The sequence below is a fragment of the Petaurus breviceps genome, unplaced genomic scaffold (assembly GCF_028583685.1).
Source record: "Petaurus breviceps papuanus isolate PSGF00001 unplaced genomic scaffold, PetGlider_PUasm1.0 138, whole genome shotgun sequence".
NCBI classification, from domain to species: domain Eukaryota; kingdom Metazoa; phylum Chordata; class Mammalia; order Diprotodontia; family Petauridae; genus Petaurus; species Petaurus breviceps.
Genome location: NW_027185694.1, coordinates 28,459,587 through 28,486,857, shown reverse-complemented (window position 1 = coordinate 28,486,857; position 27,271 = coordinate 28,459,587). Strand labels below are relative to the sequence as shown.

Below are 27,271 nucleotides of genomic sequence, written 5' to 3'. Positions count from 1 at the left end.
GACTTCCAGGATCAAGAGAAGAGGTTTTCCCCATGATTTGAAAGTTTAGAATTCATCATGAAGACCCATTTTTTAGATGTCCTCATACCAGAGATTGTCCCAGGAGTGGCTGGCGTAGGACTTAGAATCACACTGTCTTACTTCTATTCCATATTGTTTCAGATTCATTACCAAACCCCAAGCAGGTACCTAAAACCTCTTTTGCTGCTTTCTACTTTTCTGAAATGGAGCCCAGACTAAATCCCTCTTTGTAAAACTTTTGATGATCCTTTGTTAAAAGGCACTAGAGAATTACACAGATTTTTCAGCAACTTTGTTCACCTGCTCAGAAGGTACACCTGAAGCTATGGGACATGCTTCGGACCATAAGGGCCTACTAGACGTTGGGCATCACCTTGATATTGGTAGTGCCAAGGAAATATTTTTCCATTTGTGCTGAGGAACAAAAGTATAAGAAACATTGTTTTCTGCATTTGGAATGCATGTTCACTCACTCTGTTTTCTAAGACAAAGTGATCATTGGGTTAAATGCAAACAAGATTTAAATAAGATTTAAAAAGCAAGCAGTATTCTCTTTTTAAGTAGAAGATGGCTATGGGTCTCCTGTTTTTACCTTCTAGGGACCATGCTGGAGGCAATGAAAAGCTCGTAAAGATGGAACGAGGGTTGAAAGTCTATGGGGGAGACGATCGAGTTGGGGCTCTCACTCATAAAGTGTCACACCTTACTACAATACAGGTAAAAAGAAACAAATGGAAAGGGTTTAAAGTGTGGTTTTACTTTGAGTGTAGGTCAGTGTATAGTTACTTTGTGAGGAAAATTGACTGACCAGAAGCAGCCCACGTAAAATGCCCAAGACACAGACCTGGCACAACAAGTCACTGGTTTCTCTTATACTTGTCCCACCAAGATAAATTTTCCCTGGGAAGAGGGAAACACACGACAGTAAAGTGCCTTTCTGTGTATTTGAAAATGGCTGTTTGTTCTTGGCAGGTTATTAGAGGGCTCCCATGCTGAAGTCTGCAACTAAGGACTTTGGAATTAACTGCCTTCTCTTTCCTAGAATAGGTTAACAACTGTAGTAGTTGTACCTGGACTGTTTTAAGTTATATCTGCCTAAAACTGGTCATATATATATGACTAAACTTTTCATTCCTGTCCCTGGGACTGAAATTTTCTTTTTCTTGATCAGAGGTGTCTGAGATCAGTTGGGTTACGTTTAGTTTGTTTCAGACTTAAGTTGGCTAGAGTTCGAAGGTCATGGATCTGGGAGTGGAGATCAAGCCCATTGTCTCTGGATAATCACACCCATCATCTCTGGATGACTGGTTCAGCCTAGACATGATTTAGCAATAAAGGAACAGAATTGGTACCTTTGTTTGAAAGAGCAAGCTGCTATCTGTGTGACAGAACAGGGTCTGCTGTCCTAAGAGCAAAGTTTAAGATTAATCGCTATGGTTACTTGAAAAACAGGAGTCTGGGTAACATGTAAGATAAACAACTTAAGGTTGGCAACCCCTGTCCAAGCACATTTCTCCTTCCTCTCGCTGGTTATATGAGCACCTTTTTGGGGGGCAAAGTATCTGAGAAGAGACCTGTGTACACCAAGAGAGACTTATGTGAGGGTTTACGCTTTGTCTTCATATTTCTTGAACTTATTTTGGGAGCCCACTTTTGCTTATTTTATTCAAGGTGGGATCTCTCACTGTCAAATGCCTGTCGACACCATGTCACACTTCTGGACACATCTGTTATTTTGTGAGTAAGCCCAATAGTTCCGAGCCACCTGCTGTTTTTACAGGTAAGTACAATAGTGTGTGTGTGTGTGTGTGTGTGTGTGTGTGTGTGTGTGTGTGTGTGCACGTGCATGCCTCTGTGCATACCTGCTGCTGCTCTCCAGGCATGTATCTCATTGGCATATGCACACAATTGAAGACCTCTAGCTGCTCGGGAGATGCCTAATGTTCTTGTCAGTTATCAAAAACAAAACAAGCAAATTAAAAAAAAAAACCCAGACTATTTTTCCTACCTAGGTCCTACAAGGCCAGAAAGTAATGCCCCTCATAGTAAGAATGGCTTAGTCTGTCAGTCTCATGAAATTGAAAATGACCTACAGATCAGTGGAGGCACTAGGCAAAGAGAAATGCCCAGTTTTTAGAAAAGGCATTTCTATAATTTCTTTACTTCTGCCAGTGTTTAGCAACTTTCCCTGGGGAAAACTGGAAAAGGGAAACAGGCCACATCTTAGAGAATAGCAGGATGTTCTCTGGGATTGTGCCTGTCTATTTTTTTCCCCTAATAGAAGTCATAAGAGCATCCTAAGATCTAAGATTCTCATCCAGAACTTAAGCTCCAAACTCAGGACTTTTCAGTATAGCATTGTCTTTCAGGTGAGAGAACATCTGAACCTTATCAGGCTGCCACCAGGGTCAATAGGACCCACATGGCTCGCCAGTGTTTGGAGAGAATGGCTTTGCTTAGGGTCAGAAGACCAAGAAAAGAAAACATTTTTATGTGATTAGTGAGTATGTTCCTGTGGAGCAAAAGCTGAGGTTCATTTGGTTTTGATGTTTTGGATTATGATCAGAGACTAATGAGACAACATAAAAGAAAGGAGTTAGGCTGTTTAAGAGACAGTCCTACAGTGAGTTCCGTGGTTTGATTAGCTTTTTTCACTGAGTGATATAGCAGGGAAGGGAATAAGCATTTACATAGCACCTGCTGTGTGCCAGACCCTGGGCTAAGCACTTTACAAATATCATCTTATTTAATCCTCACAACAATCCTATGAGGGAGGTGCTGTTATCATCCCATTTGATAATTGAGGAAAATGAGATGGACAGCGGTCAAGTGACTTGCCCAGGGTCACACAGCTAGTACGTGTTCAGAATAAATTTGGTTTCTGAAGATGGTAGACACATGGAACCACCCTGAACAGTGTATAAATTGCTAGTTGTGTTGCTCCCGAATTCAGCAAACCAAAAGAAAAGGTAGTGGCTAGGAAACAAAGGGCTGTCCTAGAGCCAGGCCTAGTCTGGATTATTGGCAGTGGGGTATCATTAATAACATGAATCTCTCTGAGGTCTGCAGCCTCCTCCGGTTTGCCTTCTTGATGACAATTCTGCTATTCCTGGGGACTCATCTGTATCTTCTGCTATATCAGACAAGTAGATTTGGAGGAAGAGAAAAGTACTAAAGTCGCTCAAGGAAACACAAACACTTTAAAACTATCCCCAGTGCCTTGTGTTTTGTCTTTTTCTCCCTCAGGAGGAGGTTGTGGCCAAAGACTTTTCACATGGAGCTGCAGAATCAAATGATGGTGGGAGGAACCAATTCTGGGATGTCTTCTTTGATTATGATATTGGCTTCCCAATTAGTGTGGTTCTTCCCAATCAAAATGGTAGCCATGGAGGGTCCATAGGCATTAAAGCTTTTGTGACCTCAACTTCTCCTTTAGGAACAGAAATTGTGTTATTATCTCAATAATGTCTCTGACTTTCTATGAATGAGAAAAAGTCATACCTACTCCTAAATACTGACTTTATGGAAAGGACCAAATTTTCCTGTGATAGGACCATGTGTCCTGAAATTTAGACATCTGACCTGGATGCCTCTTTTGACCTGATCTCCTTGGTTAGGTTAAAGGAAGGTGTTCGTGAAGCCAAGGCCATGAGTTTAGAAGCTTCACTTAGTCACTAACCCTTATGTACCTTATGCACACTAACCACCATGTACATTCACGCCCTCTGAAGCAAGGACTGGCAGATTTTCTGTGCTTTATGCCCACTACAAGGAAAGCAACTCATTCTCTAAAAAGAGAAATCTGCTCATGTCGCTTTCACGTGTTGGAAGACAGCTCTGGTATTTATACTTTACATTTGCCCAGAATTAATTGTAAGCAATGTGTAATTATAATGACCAAGCTTGGCTGAGAGGAGAGATGAGCAAATGAGCCTCCTTCCGTTCCTTGGAAATCGAGGGCTCTCCACACTGTCACTGTGTCACATAGTTCTACATAGTTATTGTTGTTTGTTATAAGGGTGAGAAGCAGCGTTATGTAACAAATGAGAGCCGGCCTCGGAGCTAGAATAACCTGGGTTCAAGTCCCCAGATCTGAGACATACATAACTGGCTAGATGACCTGGGAAATCACCTAATATCTCAGTGTTCTAGGCAACTCTTTGAGATGAGAAGTTTCAGAGAAGGTGCCAACCAAGGTCTTCATGTGGGAGTTTCCTATACCAATGAAATCATAGGTCCTACCAAGGTGGAGAGAGGGGGGCAACATATACAGAAATGACTTTGGAATAAAAACAAAAAGTGTCACTAAAACTTTAATTTTAAAAACTTGAAGATAAACAATAAAAACAAATAATGCCAGAGCCCCGAGGGTCCCAGCTGCTGACCTGACTTAGTGGTCATTCGTGTGTCTTAGGCTTTACTTTGGTCTCACTGAACAAGATTTCTTCTTCCAGGTGATACCTTATTTGTAGCTGGCTGTGGGAAGTTTTATGAAGGAACAGCAGATGAAATGTACAAAGCCCTGCTTGAAATTTTGGGCCGTCTTCCCCCAGAAACAGTATGTTATACTTTCTTTTCCTAATTATGTTACTTGTGCTAAGGGCAAGGATACTTTAATGCCAGTTGGAATGGTTGCCTGTAGACTCAGGGGAAACCTGAGAATGGAGGAACCCATCAAATGAGGAGGAACAGCATCATCCCTTCGCAAACTCTCGGAAGAATGTCCCTTTCCTCAGTGCTCTGCCTTAGTTGTCTTCTTTTAGATTCTATCCTATTCTTTTTGTTTTCTTCTGGAACCACTTTGTTCCCTGGCATATGTATGCTATGCGTCATGTGGCCACCCCAGTGAGAGGCAGAGGGACACAACCACCTGTAAGCCTTTCTTGACCGGCTTTTACTCATCTCTAGTCTTTGCCAAACTAAAACCATGAGCCCTGTAGTCCCTCAAAGACTTGAGAAGTATTTTCCATTACTCATCAACCTACCAGCCAGTCACTGTTGTATTCCTGTAAGGCCTAGAGATAAAGTCAGGCCAGATATCACCTTACATAGGGGAAAGAGTGAATTAGTGGAGAACTTTGAATGTTTTCATTTAGGAGAGCCTGGAAAGAGCCATTAATCCCTTCCTTTGCACAAGTCCTGTTCTTAGAGATGGAATACTTTGTTCTTTCTCCAGAGAGTATACTGTGGTCATGAGTACACCATCAATAACCTCAAGTTTGCACGTCACGTTGAACCAAACAATGTTGCTATTCAAGAAAAATTGGCCTGGGCTAAGGTGAGTAAGATGGGTTTAGGAGAGGAATAGGAGCTTTAATGTTCTCTCATCTTGAAACTGTTAAGTTATTGTACAAGGAGGACAATTTGAATAGGGGAATGGCCCTGGCCTAGGGCTTATATGTATTCCCATAAGGGCTGTTACTTTCAAATATACTTGATTTTTGGGTGTGTCGTATTCAGTAACTAGAGCTCCATCATCTGGTATCCTGGATTGTGTCAAACAACAAGCATTTATTATGTACCTTTGGAATATTATATTATTTTATATGCTAATGCCCCAGACCCTGTGCTCAGTCTTAGGGACAAAAGTACAAAAGTGAAGACAGTCCTTACTATCAAGGAATTTACATTTTAATAGAAGGAACCAACACATAGAGGAGTGGAGGTTTATTGCCATAAAGTCTAATTTCTATGCAAACCTTCTCCCAAAAGCAAGTGTTTTAAAGAAGTTCTTAGAGTTCCAAAAAAATTCTCTCCACTACGGAAATACACAATTATTGAGACCTTCCTACAGGATTAAGGAGGTTCCATGAAATCTTTCTGGTTTCTTAGAATATTTGCCAGTTGTGTGAATGTCATTGTGAGCTGTGGGGAAATGCCTTAGATTGTTACCCAACAGAAGTCTATGTTCTTCTCAGTCATTCTGAAACTCTCTCTATTTGGATTTGGTTCATAGATGGTCCTAAAAACCCATTCATTTTCATTTTTATTCCTTTTCAGACTTCTGACAATAACGATCAGTCAAATTGTTTAGTTTGATCACTTTTCTTTGCTTACTTTATGGTTAAATATGAAGACAAATGATGACTTGTGACCAGGGAATGAGGGCAGAGACAGATTCATTAGTGGTGATGGATTGAGATGCTAAGACCTAGTAAGAGACAGGGGAGGTGAGCTTGTGCCCTCTGAACATTTCAGAATGACATTTCCTGAGGATCCTTCTCAATTTCATATTCAGTCTGCACTGACTGTTCAGGCAGTCCCTTATATAAACTGAGGCTTTCCCAAGCACTAAAAGCATCAGATATATCATGCAGTGACATGGTCAAAGCACAGAATTGAGTGGTTGGAATAGATCTTTGAGGTCGTCCCATCCAACCTCCCACCCCAGCTTGGTATCTTCTTACAGTGTCCCTGATAGGACAGAGGAAAGAGTCCTGGATGTAATGTCAAGGAGATGTGGGTTTGAATTTCATCTCAAATCCATAATTACCATAGGCAAGTTACAGATGCAAGGGATTGTTTTCAGGTATCCACTTTGTGAATTTTAAAGCATGATGGATACAAAGCAGACTAGATGATGTCATATAGTATTGGCTCCCACATGTAGGGGATGTGGAACTCCCCCAGTGGCTTGTGCTATTGCTGAAGAGTTCTTACAAAGTTCTTGGGGTGGCTAGGTGGCACAGTGAATAGAGCACTGGTCCTGGAGTCAGGAGGACCTGAGTTCATATCCGGCCTCAGACACTTAACACAAAAACTAGCCGTGTGACCTTGGGCAAGTCACTTAACCCCAACTGCCTTCCAAAAAGCAAAAAAATAATTTTAAAAAAGAAAGTTCTTCATTATAGCAGGTCCTATCATACTCTCCAGGTAATAGCTAGCATTAAAGTAATGGGAAGTAAGAGGAAGGAGAAAGGAGTCAGCTGGCAGCCTGGGGACCAAGAGGATCCTAGACTTGGAGCTAGAAGAGACCATGAAGATCATCCAGTCCAGCCCCTTCCTTTATTAGATGAGAGTCCTAACTGAGGTGTAGAAAAAGGAGTGATTTGTCTGGCATCACAGGTCACAAGGGGCAGAATATGGGCCTTGGGATAAAGAGCTTCTCATTCCAGATGTGGTACTTATTCTCCAGTGCCCATAAGGGAGCTTTAAGAATGCAGGATCCCAAGGGGCAGCCAGGTGGCTCAGCGAGTAAGAGCACTGGCTCCAGTGTCGGGATGACCCAGAAATAACTGGCCGTGTAAACTTGAGCAAGTTACTTAACCCCGATTGCTTTAAAAAAAAATTAAAAAAAAAAAGAATGCAGGATCCCTCTTTTAATGAAACTCTTAGTAAAAGAGGAGGAAACTTCTCTTGGAATTAAGTCTGTGAAATCCTTCATAAACTTTTTTTTTTTTTTGCTTTTTGGAAGGAGGAAGGCAGGGCAATTGGGGTTAATTGACTTGCCCAAGGCCACACGGTTAGTAAATGTGAAGTGTCTGAGGCCGGATTTGAAATCAGGTCCTCCCTACTCCAGGGCCAGTGCTCTATTCACCGCACCACCTAGCTACCCCCATAAACTTTTGCAATGCAAATTTCTAAATCCATTGTCCTCCTCTAGTTATATTATGTTTAAGTTCAGCCACAAAGTATTTTAAGTTCAGTCTTTTTTTTTAAGTACCAATTGTGAAATATTTCTTTTGAAATATCTGAAACACAAAATTCTTTTGAAGACAAAATGTGGCATCGGAGAACCTGCTGTACCATCTACTATTGCTGAGGAGTTTACATACAACCCATTCATGAGAGTGAGGTATGTGTGAGTACAGGTACTTTTCTGTATGTGTCTCGGTGCCTTGGTGAACTTGTAGAGCCCTTCTGGATTTTGTAGTAACCTGTTACCCCAGCACGACCCCCACCACCCCAAGGAAGCTGGGGTTTGCACTAGTGAACCCTCCCCTCCTCACTCCAGTCCTAGGTTCCATCCCCTCCTCCCCAGGTGACAGCTCCCCCAACCATCTCCCTCCACAAGTCAGTCATTAAATATTAAGATGCTAATCGAAAAGGATACAAAAGGAGGCAAGAGAGACACACACAGAGACACAGACACAGACATGCACGTGCACACGCATACAGACATACACAAAGACACACACAGACACACACACGGACATACACACAGAGACACACACACACAGAGATACACACACACACACACCCTCTCTTTTCCCACCTCTCTTCCCCAAACACCTGGGCCTTGGGGCCTTTAATCACATTCAGTGTTTGAGAAGTCATCAGACCCAGGGCTCATTTCCCACCCTTTCTCCCACATTTAACAAATCTGTTGGATAGGATAGAGGCCACCAGCAACTCGAAAGCCTGGGAATTAAAGGTGATGACAGGAATACATTGTGCTCTAGGTTCTTGTAACATTGCTTATGAAAAAAAAATGAATGATGAAAACTCTCAACCTCAGACCCACATCATGGAAGCATAAAAAAATCAGCTTTCAGGTGTTTGAAATGTAGTCTAAAAATATGCTACTGAAATAGTATCTTCATTTACTTGTGTTTGGAACACTGATATAAGAACTGGCAAGGTTACTAGGCTGACCACAATTGAGTTGGCCCTGCTTATCCAGCTCACTTTCCTCTACTTTGCAATAAAGAAAAGCAAAACTGACCACTGAATAGCATGATTTCATCTTCAGGAATATCAGCAGATTCCGAGTGGGATGTTTTTCTTCATCTGCACCTCCTTTGTCAGCCTGGTTGGAGAGAGAGAGGGCTCTAAGAGGAGAGAGCTTGTGCAAGCCCACTCCTCCTCCTTGGCATGTCTGGCTGCTTTCTGGCCCCTTTGGGTTTGGGGTGGGGGCAGTACCGAACATAGTAAGCCAGTGTACCTCGTGTCCATATACTGCAACTTTGTCTCTTTGGCTTTGGTCCTGGCAGGGAGAAGACAGTACAACAGCATGCTGGAGAGACTGACCCTGTGACAACCATGAGGGCCATCCGAAAGGAGAAGGATAATTTCAAGGTGCCCAAAGACTGAAGGTCCCCGAGGGAATTATCACAATGCAAATTTCTCCTGCTAGTCCCTTTTACAGTAATTTGGGTGTTCTGACGTTTTAGGTAATTAATTTCTCTTTTATTGTGGGAGAATCATTCTTGTTTGTGGTTTGTGTTTTATTTTAAAATTGTCTTTAAAAGCCCTTTGTTTCTTTTGCCAAACATTCTGTGGCATATTTATAAGATAAAAAAATTTAAAGAATATTTATTCATATAATTTTTGCTTTCAGATTCTGTAAATGATCAGTTGTGATTCTGCAAGCATGCTTTCCTTAAGGACTTAAGGGGAGAGGAGATACTATAATGTGGTCAATCCTCTGCTTTTGTGAAATACCCTTACCCTGGAAACTGATCCTAACAAGAGGTTCCAGGCTTTGTCTGCAGCCCAGCTAGCTTTTTGAGCTCTTTTCATCTCTTAAGTTCATATTTGTTCTGAACAAGTCCAGCCAAACCCCAGGGAGACACTTGGGCCTGGTTCCAAAGGGAGGGAGAAGAAGGTCTGGTCAGTATTACAATTTGGACCCTTTTCCTTCATTGCTTCTCTACAAAAGAAGTCTTTCTTGTTGCTTCAAGTTGACCCAGCATTTAAAATGGGTTCTCCTTTCCCAGTTCTTCACTTAAACTCCTCTCTATCCTCAAGATAACTTCTAAGACCAGAGGCTAGTGTTGGAGTTAATGTTTTGCAGAATTTTGTGCCATGATTTTCCATTGCTCATTTTAGTAACATAAAATTGTTGAGGTCATATCCTCTGTAAGGTTGGCATCCTATCCCAACCTGAATAGGACTTAGAGGGGGTGAAAAAGAACTTTCAAGAGAGATACCTTGGTTTCAGAGATTTAAAGATTCAAAAGCTTGAAAACATCCTTAAACACGTAACATTGCTGTATATAAAAATTCAATTTTCAGATATTAAAAGACTCTTAACTCCACCAAGGCCAAGTAACCTAGACATCTGCTTTGCTGTTTGCTCTGTTTGTTGACTTGGCGTGAATTGCCTGTTTAAGAAGGAGCATCTTGTCTCTAGGCAGATGCTGATGAGTGTCTTCTGCCTGTCTAAGATTGTGTTATCATTATTAAACATTAAGTGGCCTCACCTCTTGCTATGGGACAGACTGAAGTCCCATAGCAACCTAGAGTTCCTCTGATATATTAGGCCAGTGTCTACTATGAGTGGTAATAGAAACCATTCTGGAGAGCATGTGACAAAGATTATGCCATGACTGTCCCACTATTGGACAGAAGTATGTCTGGGAAGATGGAAAAGGGTTCATTGGCAGAATGGCAAGGAATGCTCGGGAAAAGAAAGTCCATCCTTATTCAGCCCATGTAACTCATGCTTGCTCCTTCATAGCTACTGTCATGGCTAAAACTGGTCTCCATAACCGTCTCTTCTAATTGTCAAACCAGCAGTATTTCATGGTGTTTTTCCAGCTATAGTCATTCATCTTGTTGTCACATGTGGTCAAAAACATGTTCACAGGTTTGCCTGGGAAGGTTTAATCAAAGGGAACTTGAAATTTCTTTCCTGTAGAGAAGTAGCCGCCATATGCAATGGATGCTCAGAGAGTACACCTTCTCCCACTTTGCTAATTGCATCCGGCCCCTAAAGTTCCAATGTCTCTTTTAATAATATTTGCCCCAAGGTATTAGTAGTATATTGGTGCTTCCTTTGGGGCACGTTAATTCAGAGAGCAGGTTTTGAGCTCAGTGCTGGCAGGGATTTCATTAATACTTACATTTTTTTTCTATGTTTCTAAGTGGGAGGGAAAGGGGCACAGCCTTCAAACACAGCATGATTATAAAGTAAGGAGAGTAATTTCCACGAGTTATCATGGAAATTTGTCTTATTTCTTTATATCCACACCCTGCATTTTCACTCAGAAAGGTTGAGTCCTGGGAGGCTGCCCTTTAGCCTGCACTATTGCTGAGTGAGCTTTCCAGTAACAAAGAAACCAAATTAGTGGACACTTAAAAGTAGCTGTTTTGGGGGCGGCCAGGTAGCACAGCAAGTAAGAGCACCGGCTCCAGTGTTGAGAAGACCTGGAGATCGAATCCCAGGCTCTGACACTCAGCACCACACCCAGAAATAACTGGCCGTGTAACCTTGAGCAAGTTACTTAACCCCGATTGCTTAAAAATTTAAAAAAAAAAAAAAAGCAGCTGTTTTGGGTGGCCTTTTTTTTTTGTTTGGTGGTTAGTGGGTTGTGTTTTTGGTTTGTTTTCAATGAAAAAGTGACTGGGGTCCCAGGAGAATTAGGTTGGCTTGATCAGACTGTTTTTTCTTTTTGCCTTGCCTATGAGTGAGGAGATGAGCCTGTTTATGTTCAGTCCCTTTTTGTCTCATCATCCTTCATTAAAATTTGGCTCCTAGATTGGTGATGACTAACCAGAGCGGGTCCAAGTGGCTTGCTTAGCTCCCTTTGCAGAAGTGAGGAGGAAGAGGAAAGTGAGGAAGACTATGCTCTAAAGCTATAGAAGGTTCTCAGAGAAGAAGTCAGGTCTCAAGTGGGCATCTACAGCCACAGTGGAAAGTTATAATTGCTAAGTTGTAATTTTCAGATAAAGTGACCTTTTTCCCTTTTCTCACTTACCATACTCCCATGGGAGGGTCCTTGAATGTCACACAGCTTTGAGAAAATCCTACCCCATGTGAATCCTTTCCATAGTCCTACCTTCTGATGGGCTTTAGTGCCCAAGATAAAATAGAAACATGATTAATTATAACTTGCTGCCCACCCATTCTACAGCAGGGCATTTTCTGTCCTCTGCTAATCTCAGCTGTGGCTACTATTACCATTCAGTAGAAGTTGGGGTTTAACATTAACACCTGCTGAGCACTGACAAAATGCCACTAGACCCTGAACAAATAGTCTCTGACATTCCCCAAATGGAGATTAACCCACAGGGTTGCTTACGTCCTAATCAGAAAATAGGCAAAGAAGCCTGAGAAGTTGGGTCACTTCACATTGGGCTTTTCTGGGGGTACTGAGGTAGGGGGATGAGGTGGTCCCCATTCTGTAACTGCCCACCAACTGACTGGCAAGGAGAAGGGGTCTCTGGAACTCTAGCAGCTCTCTCTCCAGCTCGCACACCAAGTTTCTAGTTACAAAGTTTAATTTCTGCATTTGAATGGGGGCAGGGTTTGAATGTTTTTTAAGTTTAGGTTTAATTTTATTAAAATATGCAGCCATTGGCTTGCCCCTTTCATGCTATGCAAGGTGATGAAGCTGATGTGTGAGCCCAGTGGCAGCTGTGAATCAGTGAGCCTATGAGGAGTGTGTATCCATTCTCCTGTGGGAAGGGAGAATTCCTGCTGCTCCCTATTGGAGGGGAAGATGGAACCTGTGTCTGTTCTGCACTTTGAGCTCCTCAAAGAGAAGCACTGTGGAGTATTCTTGTTTCTGAATTAATTTTATTTTCTATGATGTGTTGGGTAGTCATAGTGTGTAATGGTTTCGCTAATAAACCCTTCACTGTTGAAAACAGAAGGATCTGTTGACTTGCTGTCTAGAATTGGAAATGTTTATCATTTGATTCCAAACTGACCCCTTCTCTCCTTGTGGAAATCTGAGAAAAAGGGCCTTCTATTCAGCCTAGATGGTTCCCGTGACCCCCCCCAAATTAGTCCTTGCTCCTTTATTTGGCCAGTTAGTTACACTCCTGCTTGCTAAACTGAAAGCCCCTGTAGGAACTGTGCTATCTCTCTACATCTTCCTCTAGCACAGAAATTACATGCCTTTCGCCAACAGACATATGGACAATGCATGATACCCTGAATTTATTGAGCTTCCTGAAGCTCTTTTCTATTTAAGGAAGAAAGCCTCCTACGTGCCTCATTCAGCATTACAGATTACCAGAATTGGGGGAAACCTCAGGGATTATCCCATGCAATACTTCCATGACACTGACAGGCTCAAGAATTTAAGGTCTGGGATTGCTAACCTTTAAACCCTCTAGTTCTGACCCTGGATAACAGCATCACTACAGGAAAGCTACTAAAGTTTGTGAGAACTCAGTTTCTCTTTATCTAAAATGTACATAATATTTCCACCCCAGAATAAGAAGTTATCAGTAGATTTTTTTGTCATCTGAAAAAAAAAAGCATCCAAGAACTCTAGTATGATTTGTCATCCACAGTTGAAATACTGTTGATAGTTCAAGAGTATGGCTTGTTGGATAGTCCTGATATATTCATGGCTTAGGTCCCCACGTGTTGGGGCCCTAAATCAGGGTCTAAAGAACTCTGGACTCTTGGAGGCTCTGCTCCTTGAGGAGCTCTCTCTGGCCTGTCCTTTGGCATTCTTAGGCTTCAGTCAAACTGGCTATTTGGGTTTTACAAGGTCAGAACACTCCAGGTTACTAGGCTGAGGATGCCTGTGGGGACTAGGCTACTTCTGATATCCCCCTCTAATGTAGATATTACTTACCTGTAGGCAACAGACATTCAGGGATATGGATAATGCCCTGAAACCTCTGAACTCGATGAACATACATAGTGAGTTAAATGCAGGAGTAGGACTCCTGGAAGTTTTAGTCCCCCTTCTAAGAACCCCAATGTCCTGAGTTTACTACACCACATGTTGGGGTTCTTTGGGCTCTGTGCCTAGGCTTTTGCCTTCCTAAAGACAGGCTTTCAGACAAGATAACATGTCCACATTTCTGCCAGCAACTTTCTCATGGTTCATTGAAAAGAATGACATTACACTAGGAATGACAGGCTGATTTAATATTAGGAAAACTATATATGTGATTGACCATATAAATAATAACAAAAAAACCCACAAATCATATGATTATATCAATAAGTGCACAAAAAGCTTTTGACAAAATATGAAACCTATTCCCACGAAAAACACTAGAAAGCATAAGAATAAATGAAGCGCTCCTTAAAATGATAAGTAGTACCTATCTAAAACCAACAGACAGCATTATCTGTAATGGGTATAAGCTAGAGCCTTTCCAGTAAGATCAAGGGTAAAACAAGGATATCCGTAATCACTATTGCCATTAAATACAATGCTAGAAATGCTAGCTATAGAAATAAGAAAAAGAAACTGAAGGAATAAGGACAGGCAAAAAGCTAACAAAATTATCATTTTTGCAGGTGATATATATTATCTAGAAAATCCTAGAGTTATCTAAAAAAACTTAAATGATACATCAAACTTTAGCAAAGTTGCACAATATAAAATAAACCCATTCAAATCATCAACATTTCTGTTTATTATCAACAAAGTCCAGCAAGAAGAAATAGAAAGAGAAATTCCATTTAAAATAATGACAGATAATATAAAACACTTGGAATTTTACATACCAAGATACACACAGAAATTATGTGAACACAATAAAATACTCTCCACACAAATAAAGACAGATATAAATAACTGGAAAAATATTAACTGCTTATGGGTAGGCCAAGCCAGCATAACAAAAATGACCATGCTAAATTAATTTACTTATTCAATGCCATACCAATTAAACTACCAAAGGATTACTTTATAGAATTAGAAAAAATAACAAATTTCATCAGGAAGGGGAAAAAAAGGTCTATCATATTAAAGGAATGAATAAAAAAGGTGGGAAGGGGACTTAGCGGTAGCAGATCTCAAACTATATTACAAAGGTGTAATCATCAAAACAATTTAGAAATGGGTAGGGAAAAAGAACTAGAGAAGGAAACCACTGCAGAATCTTTGTCAAGAAAACCTCATGGACATTTGGTCCATGGGGTTACAAAGAGTTAGACATGACTGAACAACAACAAAAGGAAAAGATTAGGTACACAATATACAGAAGTAAATAAGCATGGTAGCTTTGTATTTGATAAATCCAAAGATCTCAGCCTTTGGGGCAAGAACTCAATATATTACAGAAATTATTGTGAAAACTGGAAAGCAGTTAGGCAGAAATTAGGCATAGAGACATCTCATATACCAACATAAACTCCAAATGGGTAATTGATGAAGACATAAAGGGTGAGATCATAAATTAGAGAAACAAGGAAGAAGTTTACCTGCCAGATCTATATATAAGGAACTGATTCAAATTTATAAGAAGAAAAAGAGCCATTCCCCAGCTGATAAATAGTCAATGGACAAGGTCACATTCAGATGAGGAAATCCAAGCTATCAATAACTATATTAAAAATTATTATTCAGTTATATCCAATTCTTTGTGACCCTCTATGGGGTTTTCTTGGCAAAGATAATGGAGCAGTTTGCCATTTCTTTCTCCAGTAGATTAGGCAAACAGAGGTAAAGTGACTCGCCCAGGGTCACACAGCTAATGAGCATCTGGAGCCTGATTTAAACTCAGATCTTCCTGAACGCCAGGCCCAGTACCTTATCCATTGAAACACCTAGCAGCCCAGGCTTGTATGAATTGATGCAACACGTCATGAGTTGTTCTTGCAGTAGCCTCCTGCTCTTTGTGACCCAGTGGCATCACTTCAGAGTTTTGCTGGCTAGAAGACCTCGACATCTCTGATTTTAAATCAACTCAGTTCCTTTACTTTAAATGAATGTAACATTAAAATTGGCTTCTTCTTCCAAGTAGCAGGAATTAGTGTGGCTTAACAGATACTGGAGTGGTTTGCCATTTTCTTCTCCAGCTCATTTTATAGATGAGGAATTGAGGCCAGCAGGTTGAAGTGACTTGCCCAGGGTCACACAGCTAAAGTGTCTGAGGCCAGATGTGAACTCAGAAAGAAGAGTCTTCCTGACTCCAGGCCTGATACTCTACCCACTGCACCACCTTGGTGTCTCACGTTAAAAATATTTTAAATGCTCTACATTTAAAAAAACCCCAAAACATTTATTAAATGCCTACCATGAGCCCAGGTATTGTGTACTTGACAAATATTCTCTCATTTGATCCTCACAACAATCCTGGGAGGCAGGTGTTATTATTATTCCCATGCTGTAGCTGAGAAACTGAGGCAGACAGAGGTTAAGTGATTTGTCTTGGGTCACACAGCTATTAAGTGTGTAAGGCCAGATTGTCTTCCTGACTCCAGACCCAGTGCTATCCATGGTACCACCTAGCTAATAATTAGAGAAATACAAATTAAAACTGCTGTGAGGTGCCAACCTCAGGTGGAACTGTGGATGGTTCAGCCACCCTGGAAAGCAGTTTGGAACTCTGTCCAAAAAGCTACTAAGCTTTGCATACCCTTTGACCCATCAATACTGCTGGTGGGTTTTTACCTCCAAAGAGATTAAAAAAGAGGAAAAGAATCCAGATGGACAAAAATATTTATATCATTTGGTGAAGAATTGGAAACTGAGAGGGTACCATCAATTGTCTGAGCAAGTCATGGTATATGAATATGATGGAATACTATTGTGTTGTAAAATATAACGAAGGGGTTGGTTTCAGAGAAACCTGGGAAAATTGTACGAATTGATGCAAAATGAAGTGAGAGGCATCAGGAGAACAATTTCTATAATAACAATATTGTAGAGACAAAGAACTTAGACTTTGGAACTCTGGTCAACATCATGACCAAGCACAATTCCAGAAGACTCATGATGAATGAGACATACCATCAATGTCTAAATAGTGAGGTCATTGTCTCAGAGTAAAGACTGAGGCATACACACACAAGTGCATACCAAGTTCCTTTCTGCCCTCTCTCTCCCCACCTCCTCAAAAAAAAAAAAAATAGGTGCATTTTTCTCTACTCTCACACCAAACACTCAACTCATAAGTGACAAATGACCTGTTCTATTGACAATGTCCTGAAAATCTAATGATAAGGGCTCCTTAAGAATAGGGATTCCACCCCCGAAAGAACGTGAAGGAGTCCTAAGAAAAAGAAGAGAAGACTTTGTCCCCCTCTGATGGAGCCAATGAACTGCAAGTATTCTAGGACTGACCCAGAGTTGGGTTAATGTAAGGGCCTAGAAAGGAAATTTGGAGTTTCTTTTGTTGATTGTACTATGGGGCCTAGGCTTCAGTGTTCCCTGAAATGCTGACTTCTCAGTTTGATCAGGCCTTTAAACCAGACAGGAAAAGTCAGTGGTTGAAGAATTTTCTCGAGCAGAGTTTCTGAATCCTCAGAAGTCCCTAGTTCCAGTATTCCTGGCCCCAGAATCCCTGCTGAATCTGCACTTTCTACTGTGTAAACTTGTCCTCAGGCCTTTCTGGGTGTGGACTTTCTCCCTGTGGATCTATAATTTCTCAGAATAGAAGCTGAGAAATGATCTGGAAAAGAATCAAAGCTCAATAAAGGGAAAAGAGATAAAGTTGATTGCCACTGAGCAATGTGTAGGTGGGAGAGCAGGGGACAAGGCCTGGCTGGGGATTTGGGTGTGGGATGCCAGAGAGACTGAGAAGTAGTTCTTTGAAGACCAAAGCCCTAAGTCGTGGCGAGGGGGAAATAATGGGAGATATAAGAAGCCTTCCTGGATCAGGAGAGTCTTTCCCGTCTTCCTAAGCTCAAGGTGATTAATGGCAAGAGAAAGAAGAAAGTGGCATGGGGGTGGGGGGAGAGGGAGGGACAGGATCTGGAGGCCAACAGTGTTAGGCTGTGTGCTCTTCCTGGAAACCAGGCTATGTTCACCACCTGGCTTGGACAGGTTTAATGGAGAAAGTGCCTAGACCTAAAGGGAAATCAGCAGGCAGCCCCCTCAGTTCTAAAAGGCCTTGTTGAACTGATCAAAGCCCCTAGGCCTTCTTTGCTAAATCCATTATATTCACACAGCCTCATTTCTTCAGTTTTAGGTACACCGCGGCCCCCCCACGCTCACGTTCGCAATCTTCTATATTAGCTGCACAGTCTTGGGGGCTCCTGGAGTTATATGATGATTCATGATCACTTACCAATGCACCTCCCAAATCATGGCCCTATCTTCCCCTTCAGCATCCATAGTTCAAAAGAAATTAGGGAACTCGGCCGTTCATTTGCCACAAAGACACCCATTGTTTTCCCAGACCCAAAGGTCCTGACCAACTGGTCTCTAACTTAGGATACACAACTGAGAACAGTGACTGACTGTGAGTGCAGGGGCACTGAGGTAGGAAGGGGGCACTGGTGAACACCAGCCATGAGATATCACTTGGAAAGAGGGATGGCTTTCATGAGAAGGGGGAAACCAGAGGGCCTCAATGAACAAGGGTGAGGAGTTGTTCCAGGCCGGGGTCAGTCCTTGAAAAAGGCATAGAGTTGATGGGGAAAGATCACAAATTAAGGAGAGAAATCAGTCTGGAACAGAATGGAAAGAACCCCGATCTCAGAGTCAGAAGACCTGGCCTCTAATCTTCACTAAGGTTACCATCCCACTGTGTGGCCTCAGGAATGTCACTTCATGTCTGTATAACAGGGAAAACCACATTTATACACTCTGTCTGAGAGAGCTGCTGGATTAGATGAGGTAATAATACTATTAACAATAATTCTGACATTTACATGGTGCTTATTGTGTGCCAGCCACTGTGTGAAGTTTAACAATGATCTCATTTGCTCCTTCTACTAACCCTGGGAGGTAGTGCTATGATTATCCCCATTTTACAGATAAGGAAATTGAGGCAAACAAGTTAAGTGACTTGCTCAGAGTCACACAGGTATTAAGTGCCTGAGGTCTGATTTGAATTCGGATCTTCCTGACTCTAAGCCTGATACTCAACTACCTAGACTAAGACTTTTGGGACAGCCTGCATATAAAGCTCTATCCAAATGTAAGGTTTCTAAAATTTATTATCATAATGAAAGTGTGCAGCAGTTTGGAATAGCAGGAGAGAACTGGTTTTGAAGTCAGGAAAACTTGCACAGGATGTTATATTAGACGTATGGCCTTGGGCAAGTCACCTCTTTAATTAATCAATAGACTGATTAAGCACCCATTTTGTGGGCACTTCCTAAGCACTAGGGATACAAAAGACAGTGTCTGCCCACCAGGTGCTTAGCTGCCTATGTGTCGTGGCAGAGGGTTTTCCTGGCAGGGAATTCCTTGCACGGATTGGAACAGAGGCCAGCATCAACATCACGGTCCACCAGCATGGCAGAGACTGGAGGCAAGGGCCTCTCGGTAACTTGTGGAGCCTATGCTCCTCGAGCACTCTGCTCTCCCATCTCTGAGTGAGTCCTTGCATGTGGAGCTGGGCCACTGGCCTAGAGGCAAGGCCTGAAGAGGACTTTGTGAGACAGATGGAAACACCGAACACACGGATACAATGACTACGAAGAGCTGATGTGTGGAGGACTTGGAGCTTGTGAAACACTTTGTTTTCTATTCTCTTACCAGATCCTCACAAGGCCCCTGTGAGGTGGGTACTGTAGGTGTTATCCCCATTTTACAGATGAGGAAACTGAAGCTAAAAAAAGTTAAAGTACTTGCCAAGGGTGATTTAGTCAGGATTCCTCCACTCACTTCCCTCTCCAATCTCCTCCTCCAATAACAGAAACAGCAGCAGTTGTAGCTCTGGCCTGTCCTCATTAGTGTTCACCAATGTTCCCTGTGTTTAAGGCTAAAGACCCTTCAATAGGCCCGGATTCCTAGATCTAGGAAGCCAGCCGCTCCAATGGGGGTTTAAGAATTCCAGGAGACATGGGACATCCCCTGGCCATGGGAAGGTCAGAAGCCTCTGCCCAGCTTTTTTTCAAAAATACCTTGTTTTATGCTTGGGCAGGCAGGGGGAGCTGAGAAGGCTCGTAGACCCAGGAGAAAGCCAGCACTTGTGATTTCTGGAGTGTGACTCACCCTCAAGGTCAGGGCACCTGAGGTGGCCTAGGAAATGATCATCTGCTTGGTCTGCTAATGGGAAAAAATAATCACCTCAGCACCCCCAATGTAAGAGAAGAGCCACTGGGGAAAACAAACATGGGTTAGTGAATAACCTTGCCAGGCTTTCCTAGAAGAGGGGGCTGCTTGTGGCACTGGGGCCAGAGCCTGGACAGCCACTGTGCTGAGCTCAATCCATCCCAGCCAGGAGGGGAGGAGACTGAGGCCCCGGGGCTACAGTGAGGTCACCCTTAGAGGCAGGGGCTGAGCCTGAGAACAGGGCACTGTGAGCCAGACAGCTCCTTTCTCTCACCTCCCCAAGGGATTCTTGAAAGCCACGACAGCTGACACCAACAGAACTCTTAGAGAACTTCAGTCTGAGGGCAGGTTGTTCATCGATCCAGACCAGAAAGCCAGACTCATGGTGAAACATGGTGGCAGCTTCTTGACCCCTGGCATAGCCTGCCCATTCAGAGTTGGGAGGAGGGACCTCTGAGGGAGTCAAGCAATTCCTGTATTCCCCAATTGCCCCCAAATCCCCTTGAAGGGCCATTTGTCCAAGGCCCAGTATCTCCTCTGATCCAACCTGAGGGCAGGAATCTAGCTGCCAAGTCATAGGCTATACTTGAGTTTCTGGAGGTTCAGGGTTCGGGATCCTCAGGAGCCTGTGTTAACGAAGGAAGAGGGGTAACTTTCCAAGTGGGCAACCTTCTACTTCCTGGCAGAGTAGCCCAAGAGAGCCGAACTCTTCTTGGGGGCCCACAGAGCTAGCTTTTCAGCCTGGACCCCCACACCTGCCAGGTATCTCTGCACCAGCCTCACCGAGGCAGCTAATTTAATCCTTTCTTGGTCCCCAACCTAGAAGCCCCCCACCCCACCCCCCAGCTGTGTGGAGCTGCTCTGGGCATCTGTTTTCAGTTAGAGATGCTGCTCTAAGCGCCTCTGACTCAGCGGGAAAGAATTAGGGATGAGAGAAGGCACTTGGAGCAGCCCCTCTCATAGGTGCCCCGCACCCGCCCAGACTCACAGCCTCCCTCCGTCCAAACTGGCACCTGGAGGGTTAAAGGAACCTGGGCCAAGCTGGGCTGTGCTGGCTGGGTGTCAGGGTGGTTGCTGCACTGCTAGCAGTGGGGAAATCCAGAGAGCAGGAGCAGCAGTGCTCTGCGGGACCCTCCTGCCTAGCCTGGCCTCCACTAGGATGACCCACAGGAAAGGTAAGGTGGGGGGCACTAAGAACCCCGTGCCCTGGGTGCTGAGCAGACCAGACTGGCTTCTGTGGGAACCTCCTGCAGAGAGAGACACCTTCCCCACCCCCCACCCCCAACTGCTTTGTACTCCAAAGTTGGAATCGGAAGCATAGGTTGTGTTCAGGTTTTCTTCCCTTCCTGGGGAACGAGGGCTCCCTGTATCCAACTCCATCTTCCCAGGGATTCCACGCCCTGAGCAGTCTATCCAGGAGCCTAGGTGCAGCCTCCTGCTCAGGGGCAGCTGGATCCCTAATCCTGGGGTGGGGTGGGGATAAATGTCAGTGTTCTGGCAACAGACCCCTCCAAGTAGTGGTGAAGGCAAAAGGGGAAGGATAAGAACGCTTCCAGGTGGTCAGGGTCAGCCCCTCAGCTGGAGTGGTGGCAGTGGTGTGTGGGGTCAGGAATGTGGTTGTGGGGGGCCCAGGAGACAGGGTAGTGCCTGGTATGAAGGGCCCTTGGAGGGTCTCTGTGCTGCTGCCTGGGCTCTCCCCTCCCCCCCACCTCAAGCACACACATGGTCTTAAAGGAGCAGAAGTGAGTTAGAAGCAGTAGGGGCTTATCTAGGAGCAGAGGGCAGGCTTAGGTCTTTGCCACCATCGAAAGAGGGTTAAATTCCTATTCAGAGAAAATCAGGGGCTTTCCTCTCCCTGTCAATCAGCCCTTGAGATGTGCCCTCACTCCTTTGGCCATGATGCTTTGAGGAGGTCCCTTTCCCTGCTACCTTAACCCCTCAGGTGGAAAAAGAGCAGGCTAAGGGAGGGGACAGGAACTCCCCTAACCCCAAGCATGACAGAGCCACACCTGGGTCTAGTCGGACAATGCAGGGTCCCAAAGGGAGCTCCAGTCCTCCTCGGCTAGCATTCCTCTAGCAGTGCTGGGAGTGGTGCTGCCATTCACCCACCTCTGGAAACCCAGATTCCCTGGGACACACACTTCACAACCAGTCTCTCGTCTCAGAGGATAAGGACCCCTTCTAGTTTACAGAAGAAATAGCACTGGACTCTTCGGAGAGAGACCAAGTTTCAAACCCTGGTTCTGATACTTAGCTGGGCGACTATGGGAAATTGCTGACCCTCTCTGAACCTGTTTCCCAATCTAAAATAATAGATGAGAATACTTGCACACTTTCCAGAGGGCTGTTGCAGGGAGGACTTATGCAAATTTTAAAGCCCTCTATGAATGTGTTGTTATGATCAGTGAAAGGCCTCAGAACTACCTTGCCTTCCTCACATTACTTGATGAAATGATTCCACTGCCAGACCTATTGCCCCTAAAGCACCTGGTTCTTTGTATGATACCTGGCCAAAGTTCTTAGGGGTCTGAGGGCATCATACAATTCCTTGTGATTGGAACAAATTAGGAGCCTTTGATGTGGTGGAAAGGGAGTTAGATTTTAAATCAGATCAGGGTTCAAATTCCAGTCCTGTCACTTACTTCCTATTCAATATGGCCTCTTAGACATGTCTGTGATAAATCTGTCTGGCAACTGCGTGAGTTTGGACAGCTTCCTTTCCCTGGATGGACCTCGGTTTCCTCCTTTGTAAAATGAATGTTAGGCTAGACCTCAGATGGGGAACCTTTCCTCTCGAGGTCACATATGGCCCTCCAGGCCCTTAAGTGTGGCCCTCTGATGGAATCCAAACTTCACAGAACAAAGTTTGGATTCTGTCAAGGGCCGTACTTAAGGACGTAGAGGGCCACATGTGGCCTTCAGGCTGCAGGTTGCCCACTGGGACTAGCGGATCTCTAAGGTCTATTCCAGTTCTAAATTCTATGAGTTTGTAGATTCAATTACTGTTTATTAAGAACTAACTATGTGCTAGGCACACAGAGAAGAAAATAACTAAGATTTGGCCCCTTCCCTTTCTTGACTTCATCAGGGATGGAAATGGAGAGTGAGCTTCTGGGAATAAAAACCGCCCCTGCGGCAGGGGAGCAAGCCTCAGTCTAACACGAAGGGGTTAAAATACGTAACAGTACAATATCCCTTTCTACCTTTCACTGCTAAATGCAGCATCCAAAGCACAGCACCTCTCTGTACTTCCCTTTTTACTCCCACAACCCTCTCCCATCTTGAGCCTCTCCTAAGGCTTCGGTCTCCAAGCATCAGGGGCTCAGACTAAAGAGCTGAGACAGGGCGCTGGCTGGAAAGCCATATTCCTAGAACCCCTTGGTCCGCATGTGCTGAAACTCAGGGCCTGAATCCTCCCACAAGTGTTGCAGAGGCAGCAGGAGAGCCCTGGTCTGAGGAATGAGGGCAGGGATATAAAACCCACCCTACAGAGGGATCGAGTCTTCCTCACTCTGGGGTATGAGGTGGGAGTGGAGGTGGAATGAAGGGTTGATTGTGAAGCAGATACCAGGGCAGGTGGCTCTGAGGTGATTTGGCTCTGGAGTGGAACTCATGCACAGAAGGACAAATCCATGCTCATGAAAACAAGACACTCATAACTTGTGTTACAATGGATGAGTCACATCTATGAGCTTCTGTTTTTCCCCCAGTAAAATGATAGGAGGGGAAGGTATAAGAAATATACTCACAAAGGAAAGGTTTTGGGGATTACAGTACCATAGAAGAACCAGCAACATTTTAAGGATTTTAATAGAGCCTACCTTTGATTTTAGAGGTTGTGGGAAATGGAGGCCCAGAAAGAGCCTAACAGAAGTCACACTGAGTGGTAGAGTTGGGGGTGGGGGTGGATTCTGCTGGGCCCATGCTTCCTTCTACAGAGAAGATGGCTATCTGATCAGTTATTTATTGAAATGGGGGAACGAGTGCTTTATGGTCCAGGCGCCATCCCTAACTGGGACTTTGTTCCTCACCTGTAGGAGCCGTTCCCCTGGCAGTGCGGCTGCTGCTGCTTCCCTGGGCAATGGTGTGCCCTGGAGCAAGGTGCTCTCTGAGCCCGGAGGGGGCGGAGCCCAGTGATCCTGAGCTCCTAAAATGCCCTGGTGTTTGTGCCTGCAGCTATGATGACTACAGTGAAGAACTCAACGTATACTGTAGTTCCAAAAACCTCACTCAGCTCCCCAGTGACCTGCCTGGCACTACCAAGGCTTTGTGGCTGGATGGCAACAACTTCACCACGCTCCCCACAGGTGCTTTCAAAAACCTCTCTGGCCTGGACTTTCTCAACCTGCAGAGCAGCCAGGTGGGCAGCCTGGAGCCACACGCTTTCCATGGACTCAGGGCCCTGTATCACTTACACCTGGAACGAAACCGACTGAAATACCTTGCCCCCAACACCTTCCTGCACACCCAGAACCTAGTCTCCCTGAGCCTCAACAACAACCACTTCAGCAAGGTAGAAGAGGGCCTCTTTGCCGGGCTCTCCAACCTCTGGGATCTGAATCTGGGCTGGAACTCCCTGGTGGTCCTTCCAGACACACTGTTCCATGACCTGCCCAACCTCCGGGAGCTTGTCATGGCTGGGAACAAGCTGGCCTACCTGCAGCCACAGCTCTTCTGCAGCCTCACCGAGCTCCGGGAGCTGGACTTGAGCGGAAACGCTCTCCGAAGCATCAAGGCCAACGTCTTCGTCAAGCTGCAGAAGCTGCAGAAGCTGTACCTCGGCCACAATCTCATCAGTGCCATCGCGCCCCGGGCTTTTCTGGGCCTCAGGTCCTTGCGCTGGCTGGACCTGTCTCACAATCGCATCAGCATCCTCTTTGAGGAGACCTTCCTGGGCCTCCTCAGTCTGCACGTCCTGCGCCTGTCCAACAACGCCATCGCCAGCCTCCGGCCCAGGACCTTCAAAGACCTACAGAGCCTGGAGGAGCTGCAGCTGGGGCACAACAGGATCAGGAGCCTTGGGGAGAGGACATTTGAGGGTCTGGGCCAGCTGGAAGTCCTCACCCTTAATCACAATCAGATCCAAGACATCAAGGTGGGGGCGTTCCCTGGCCTCTTCAACGTGGCTGTGATGAATCTGTCCAGCAACTGCATCAAAGGCCTCCCTGAGCAGGTCTTCAAAGGGCTCAGCAAACTACATAGCCTCCACCTTGAAGGCAGCTGCCTTAACAGGCTCCAGAGGCATACCTTCTCTGGCCTTCCCGGCTTACGAAGACTCTTCTTGAAGCATAATAGCATCTCAGAGATCGAGGACCAGAGCCTGATGGGGCTGCATGAACTCTTGGAGCTAGACCTCACGTCCAATATGCTGACGCTCCTCTCTGGCCAGTTCTTCCAGGGTCTCAAGAACCTGGAGTACCTGCTTCTTTCGCACAACCAGCTGACAGATCTCTCCCCAGATACCTTCAGTTCCCTCCAGCATTTGCTCTGGCTTGACCTTTCCCACAACCACATCGAAACTATAGCTGATGGCTTGTTTGCACCTTTGGGGAACCTCAAATATCTCAGCCTCAAGAACAACTCTCTGAGGGCTTTCTCCACCCAGCTCCCAGCCCTAGAGCAGCTGTGGCTGGAAGGAAACAACTGGAACTGTAGCTGTTCCCTAAAGGGCCTGAGGGATTTCTCCCTGAAGAAGCCCAGTGTGGTGCCCCGCTTCGTCCAAGCCATTCAAGAGAGGGATGACTGCCAGACTCCTGTGTATACCTACAATAACCTCACCTGTCAGGGTCCCCTGGAAGTGGCTGGCCTTGACCTGCGCGATGTTGGAGAAGACCACTTTGCTCACTGTTAACCCCATACCCAACTTCCCCTGAGTGGAAGCAGGAGTTTGTGATGGTTATGCTATGGAATCAACTTCACTCATTCCTCTGGGGTGTCTCTTCCTGTACTAGCCAAGAAAAAACGATGAGCCAGTCTCCTGGTGTTCAAGCAAGTGGTGTCTGAACACTTTGGTGAGCTGCATGGTGTTCCTCAGGCCTCCACAGGAGACCAGAGCAGACAAAGGGATGACTTCGTTCAACTCTTTTTTTTTTTTCATACTTCCATAGTTGTTTCTCTCAACTCCAGTAGGGTGCCTTGGCCTTTGGGTGGCCAAGGTGCAAACAAGTTCTTTGGACTTTGCCATTCAACTTGGTCTTCTGTAGGTTTGGAACAGATGGTCACTGGCCCAGTCCCCAAAAGGTCTGTGACCGGAGAGAATAGCAAATCACCATGGGGAAAGGGGATGGATAAAGCAGTTTCTACTGCTAGCCGATAAGATGCTCATTACCAATTAAAAGCAATTTCACAAAAAAAGCATAACATGTTATACTCCTCAAATCAAACAGAGGGAGGATGATAAAGAGTTAGTTAACCAGGTCAGAAAGAGCTGCTTCTCACTCAACTTGGCTTATCTCAGAATCCTCAAGTAGAATGAAACATACAGAGGTCGCCCCATTCCCCATACCTTCAGGTGCCAAGCACCCATTGGTGTCCCTTTTCTTCTAAAATCTTCTCCAGTATTTACATCCTGATCCCTGCCTCAGAGTGCTGGTGTTCAGACTGTTGTTTCTTATATCTCCCGTTTTCACTCAAGCTTTCCTTTTCTTGGCTCTATCGTTCCAATTCCTTTCACTTCATGTATTTCACTTTCTAACCCCTTAATAACTAACAGGATCATTTAAACAATTTGATTAACTTTTCAAAATAGCCCACACTACTCAGGTAATGATACAGAATTGCACATGGTTCTTGAGTAAAGGCAAGCCTGAATCAGACCAAATTTAAAGAATTCTTTGTCACTCTCTCCACACATACAGACAAGCAAGCACATGCTTTGGTAACCTGGTTGCCTTGGTACCTCAACTCTACACGGTTCAAAGAGGGACACTTGAAACAGCACCCTGAATTTACCTAGTCTAAGAAAGCAAGAGACTCTCCAGCCTATGATGGGCTCAGAAAGCTAGTACTATTTTTTTGGCCAAGCTCAATGGGTTTGAGAATTTGCCAAATCTACCAAATTTTTCTACAGAAAAATTTGTTGTAAAGGTCAAATGGTCAATAGGGAAACTGAAGCTATTGTTGGAAAAACCGTGTTGAGAAGTCATGAAGATGGGGTTAGCTAAACAGATATAATCCTGAATATGAACACTGAGCTCTGTGCTTCCCCAATCAATATATTAATAGATGTAGAGTTAGATGTAGAAGTCTCAGCAGAATTTTCTTCTAAAAAATAAGTAATCAGGGGTTATTGGAATCTCAGACCCTTTCCCCAGCAGCATAACAGACAAGCTGGTTATGGTGCGATACCTAAGGATATTATGTGTTGTATGATCGAGTGAATGGCACAATACCTAGGGACATTATGTGTTATATGATCAAGTGAACATATAAGGGATTAT

At 44.4% G+C, this 27,271-nt stretch overlaps 3 protein-coding genes across 9 annotated transcripts in view; 2 read left to right on the top strand and 1 right to left on the bottom strand.

Annotated features, from left to right (window-relative positions):
* Positions 1 to 12,560, top strand: part of HAGH (hydroxyacylglutathione hydrolase) — a 36,373-nt gene extending 23,813 nt beyond the window's left edge. For all 7 annotated transcript variants that reach the window (XM_069062593.1, XM_069062599.1, XM_069062624.1 and 4 more), the window contains exons 4-9: positions 621 to 738; positions 1,693 to 1,801; positions 4,476 to 4,579; positions 5,198 to 5,299; positions 7,737 to 7,816; positions 8,955 to 12,560. In XM_069062593.1, the coding sequence (XP_068918694.1) occupies positions 621 to 738; positions 1,693 to 1,801; positions 4,476 to 4,579; positions 5,198 to 5,299; positions 7,737 to 7,816; positions 8,955 to 9,054 (613 nt within the window). In that variant the 3' untranslated portion in view covers positions 9,055 to 12,560. The remainder of the gene's footprint in view (positions 1 to 620; positions 739 to 1,692; positions 1,802 to 4,475; positions 4,580 to 5,197; positions 5,300 to 7,736; positions 7,817 to 8,954) is intronic.
* NUBP2 (NUBP iron-sulfur cluster assembly factor 2, cytosolic) overlaps positions 8,546 to 27,271 on the bottom strand; it is a 36,703-nt gene continuing 17,977 nt past the window's right edge. The window contains exon 5 of the mRNA XM_069062639.1: positions 8,546 to 8,770. Coding sequence (XP_068918740.1) covers positions 8,561 to 8,770 — 210 coding nt within the window. The 3' untranslated portion in view covers positions 8,546 to 8,560. The remainder of the gene's footprint in view (positions 8,771 to 27,271) is intronic.
* IGFALS (insulin like growth factor binding protein acid labile subunit) lies at positions 20,744 to 26,186 on the top strand. Its single transcript, XM_069062506.1, has 2 exons — positions 20,744 to 21,007; positions 23,870 to 26,186. The coding sequence occupies exons 1-2, from the start codon at positions 20,761 to 20,763 to the stop codon at positions 25,681 to 25,683; spliced, it is 2,061 nt and encodes a 686-aa protein (XP_068918607.1). The 5' UTR covers positions 20,744 to 20,760; the 3' UTR covers positions 25,684 to 26,186.

What these genes read in the sequence shown, in the direction of transcription:
- IGFALS (XM_069062506.1), top strand. Translation starts at nt 20,761, where the DNA reads ATGAGAGAAGGCACTTGGAGCAGCCCCTCTCATAGGTGCCCCGCACCC. An exon ending in TAGGATGACCCACAGGAAAG is followed by an intron (nt 21,008 to 23,869) that starts GTAAGGTGGGGG and finishes CCTCACCTGTAG; the next exon opens with GAGCCGTTCCCCTGGCAGTG.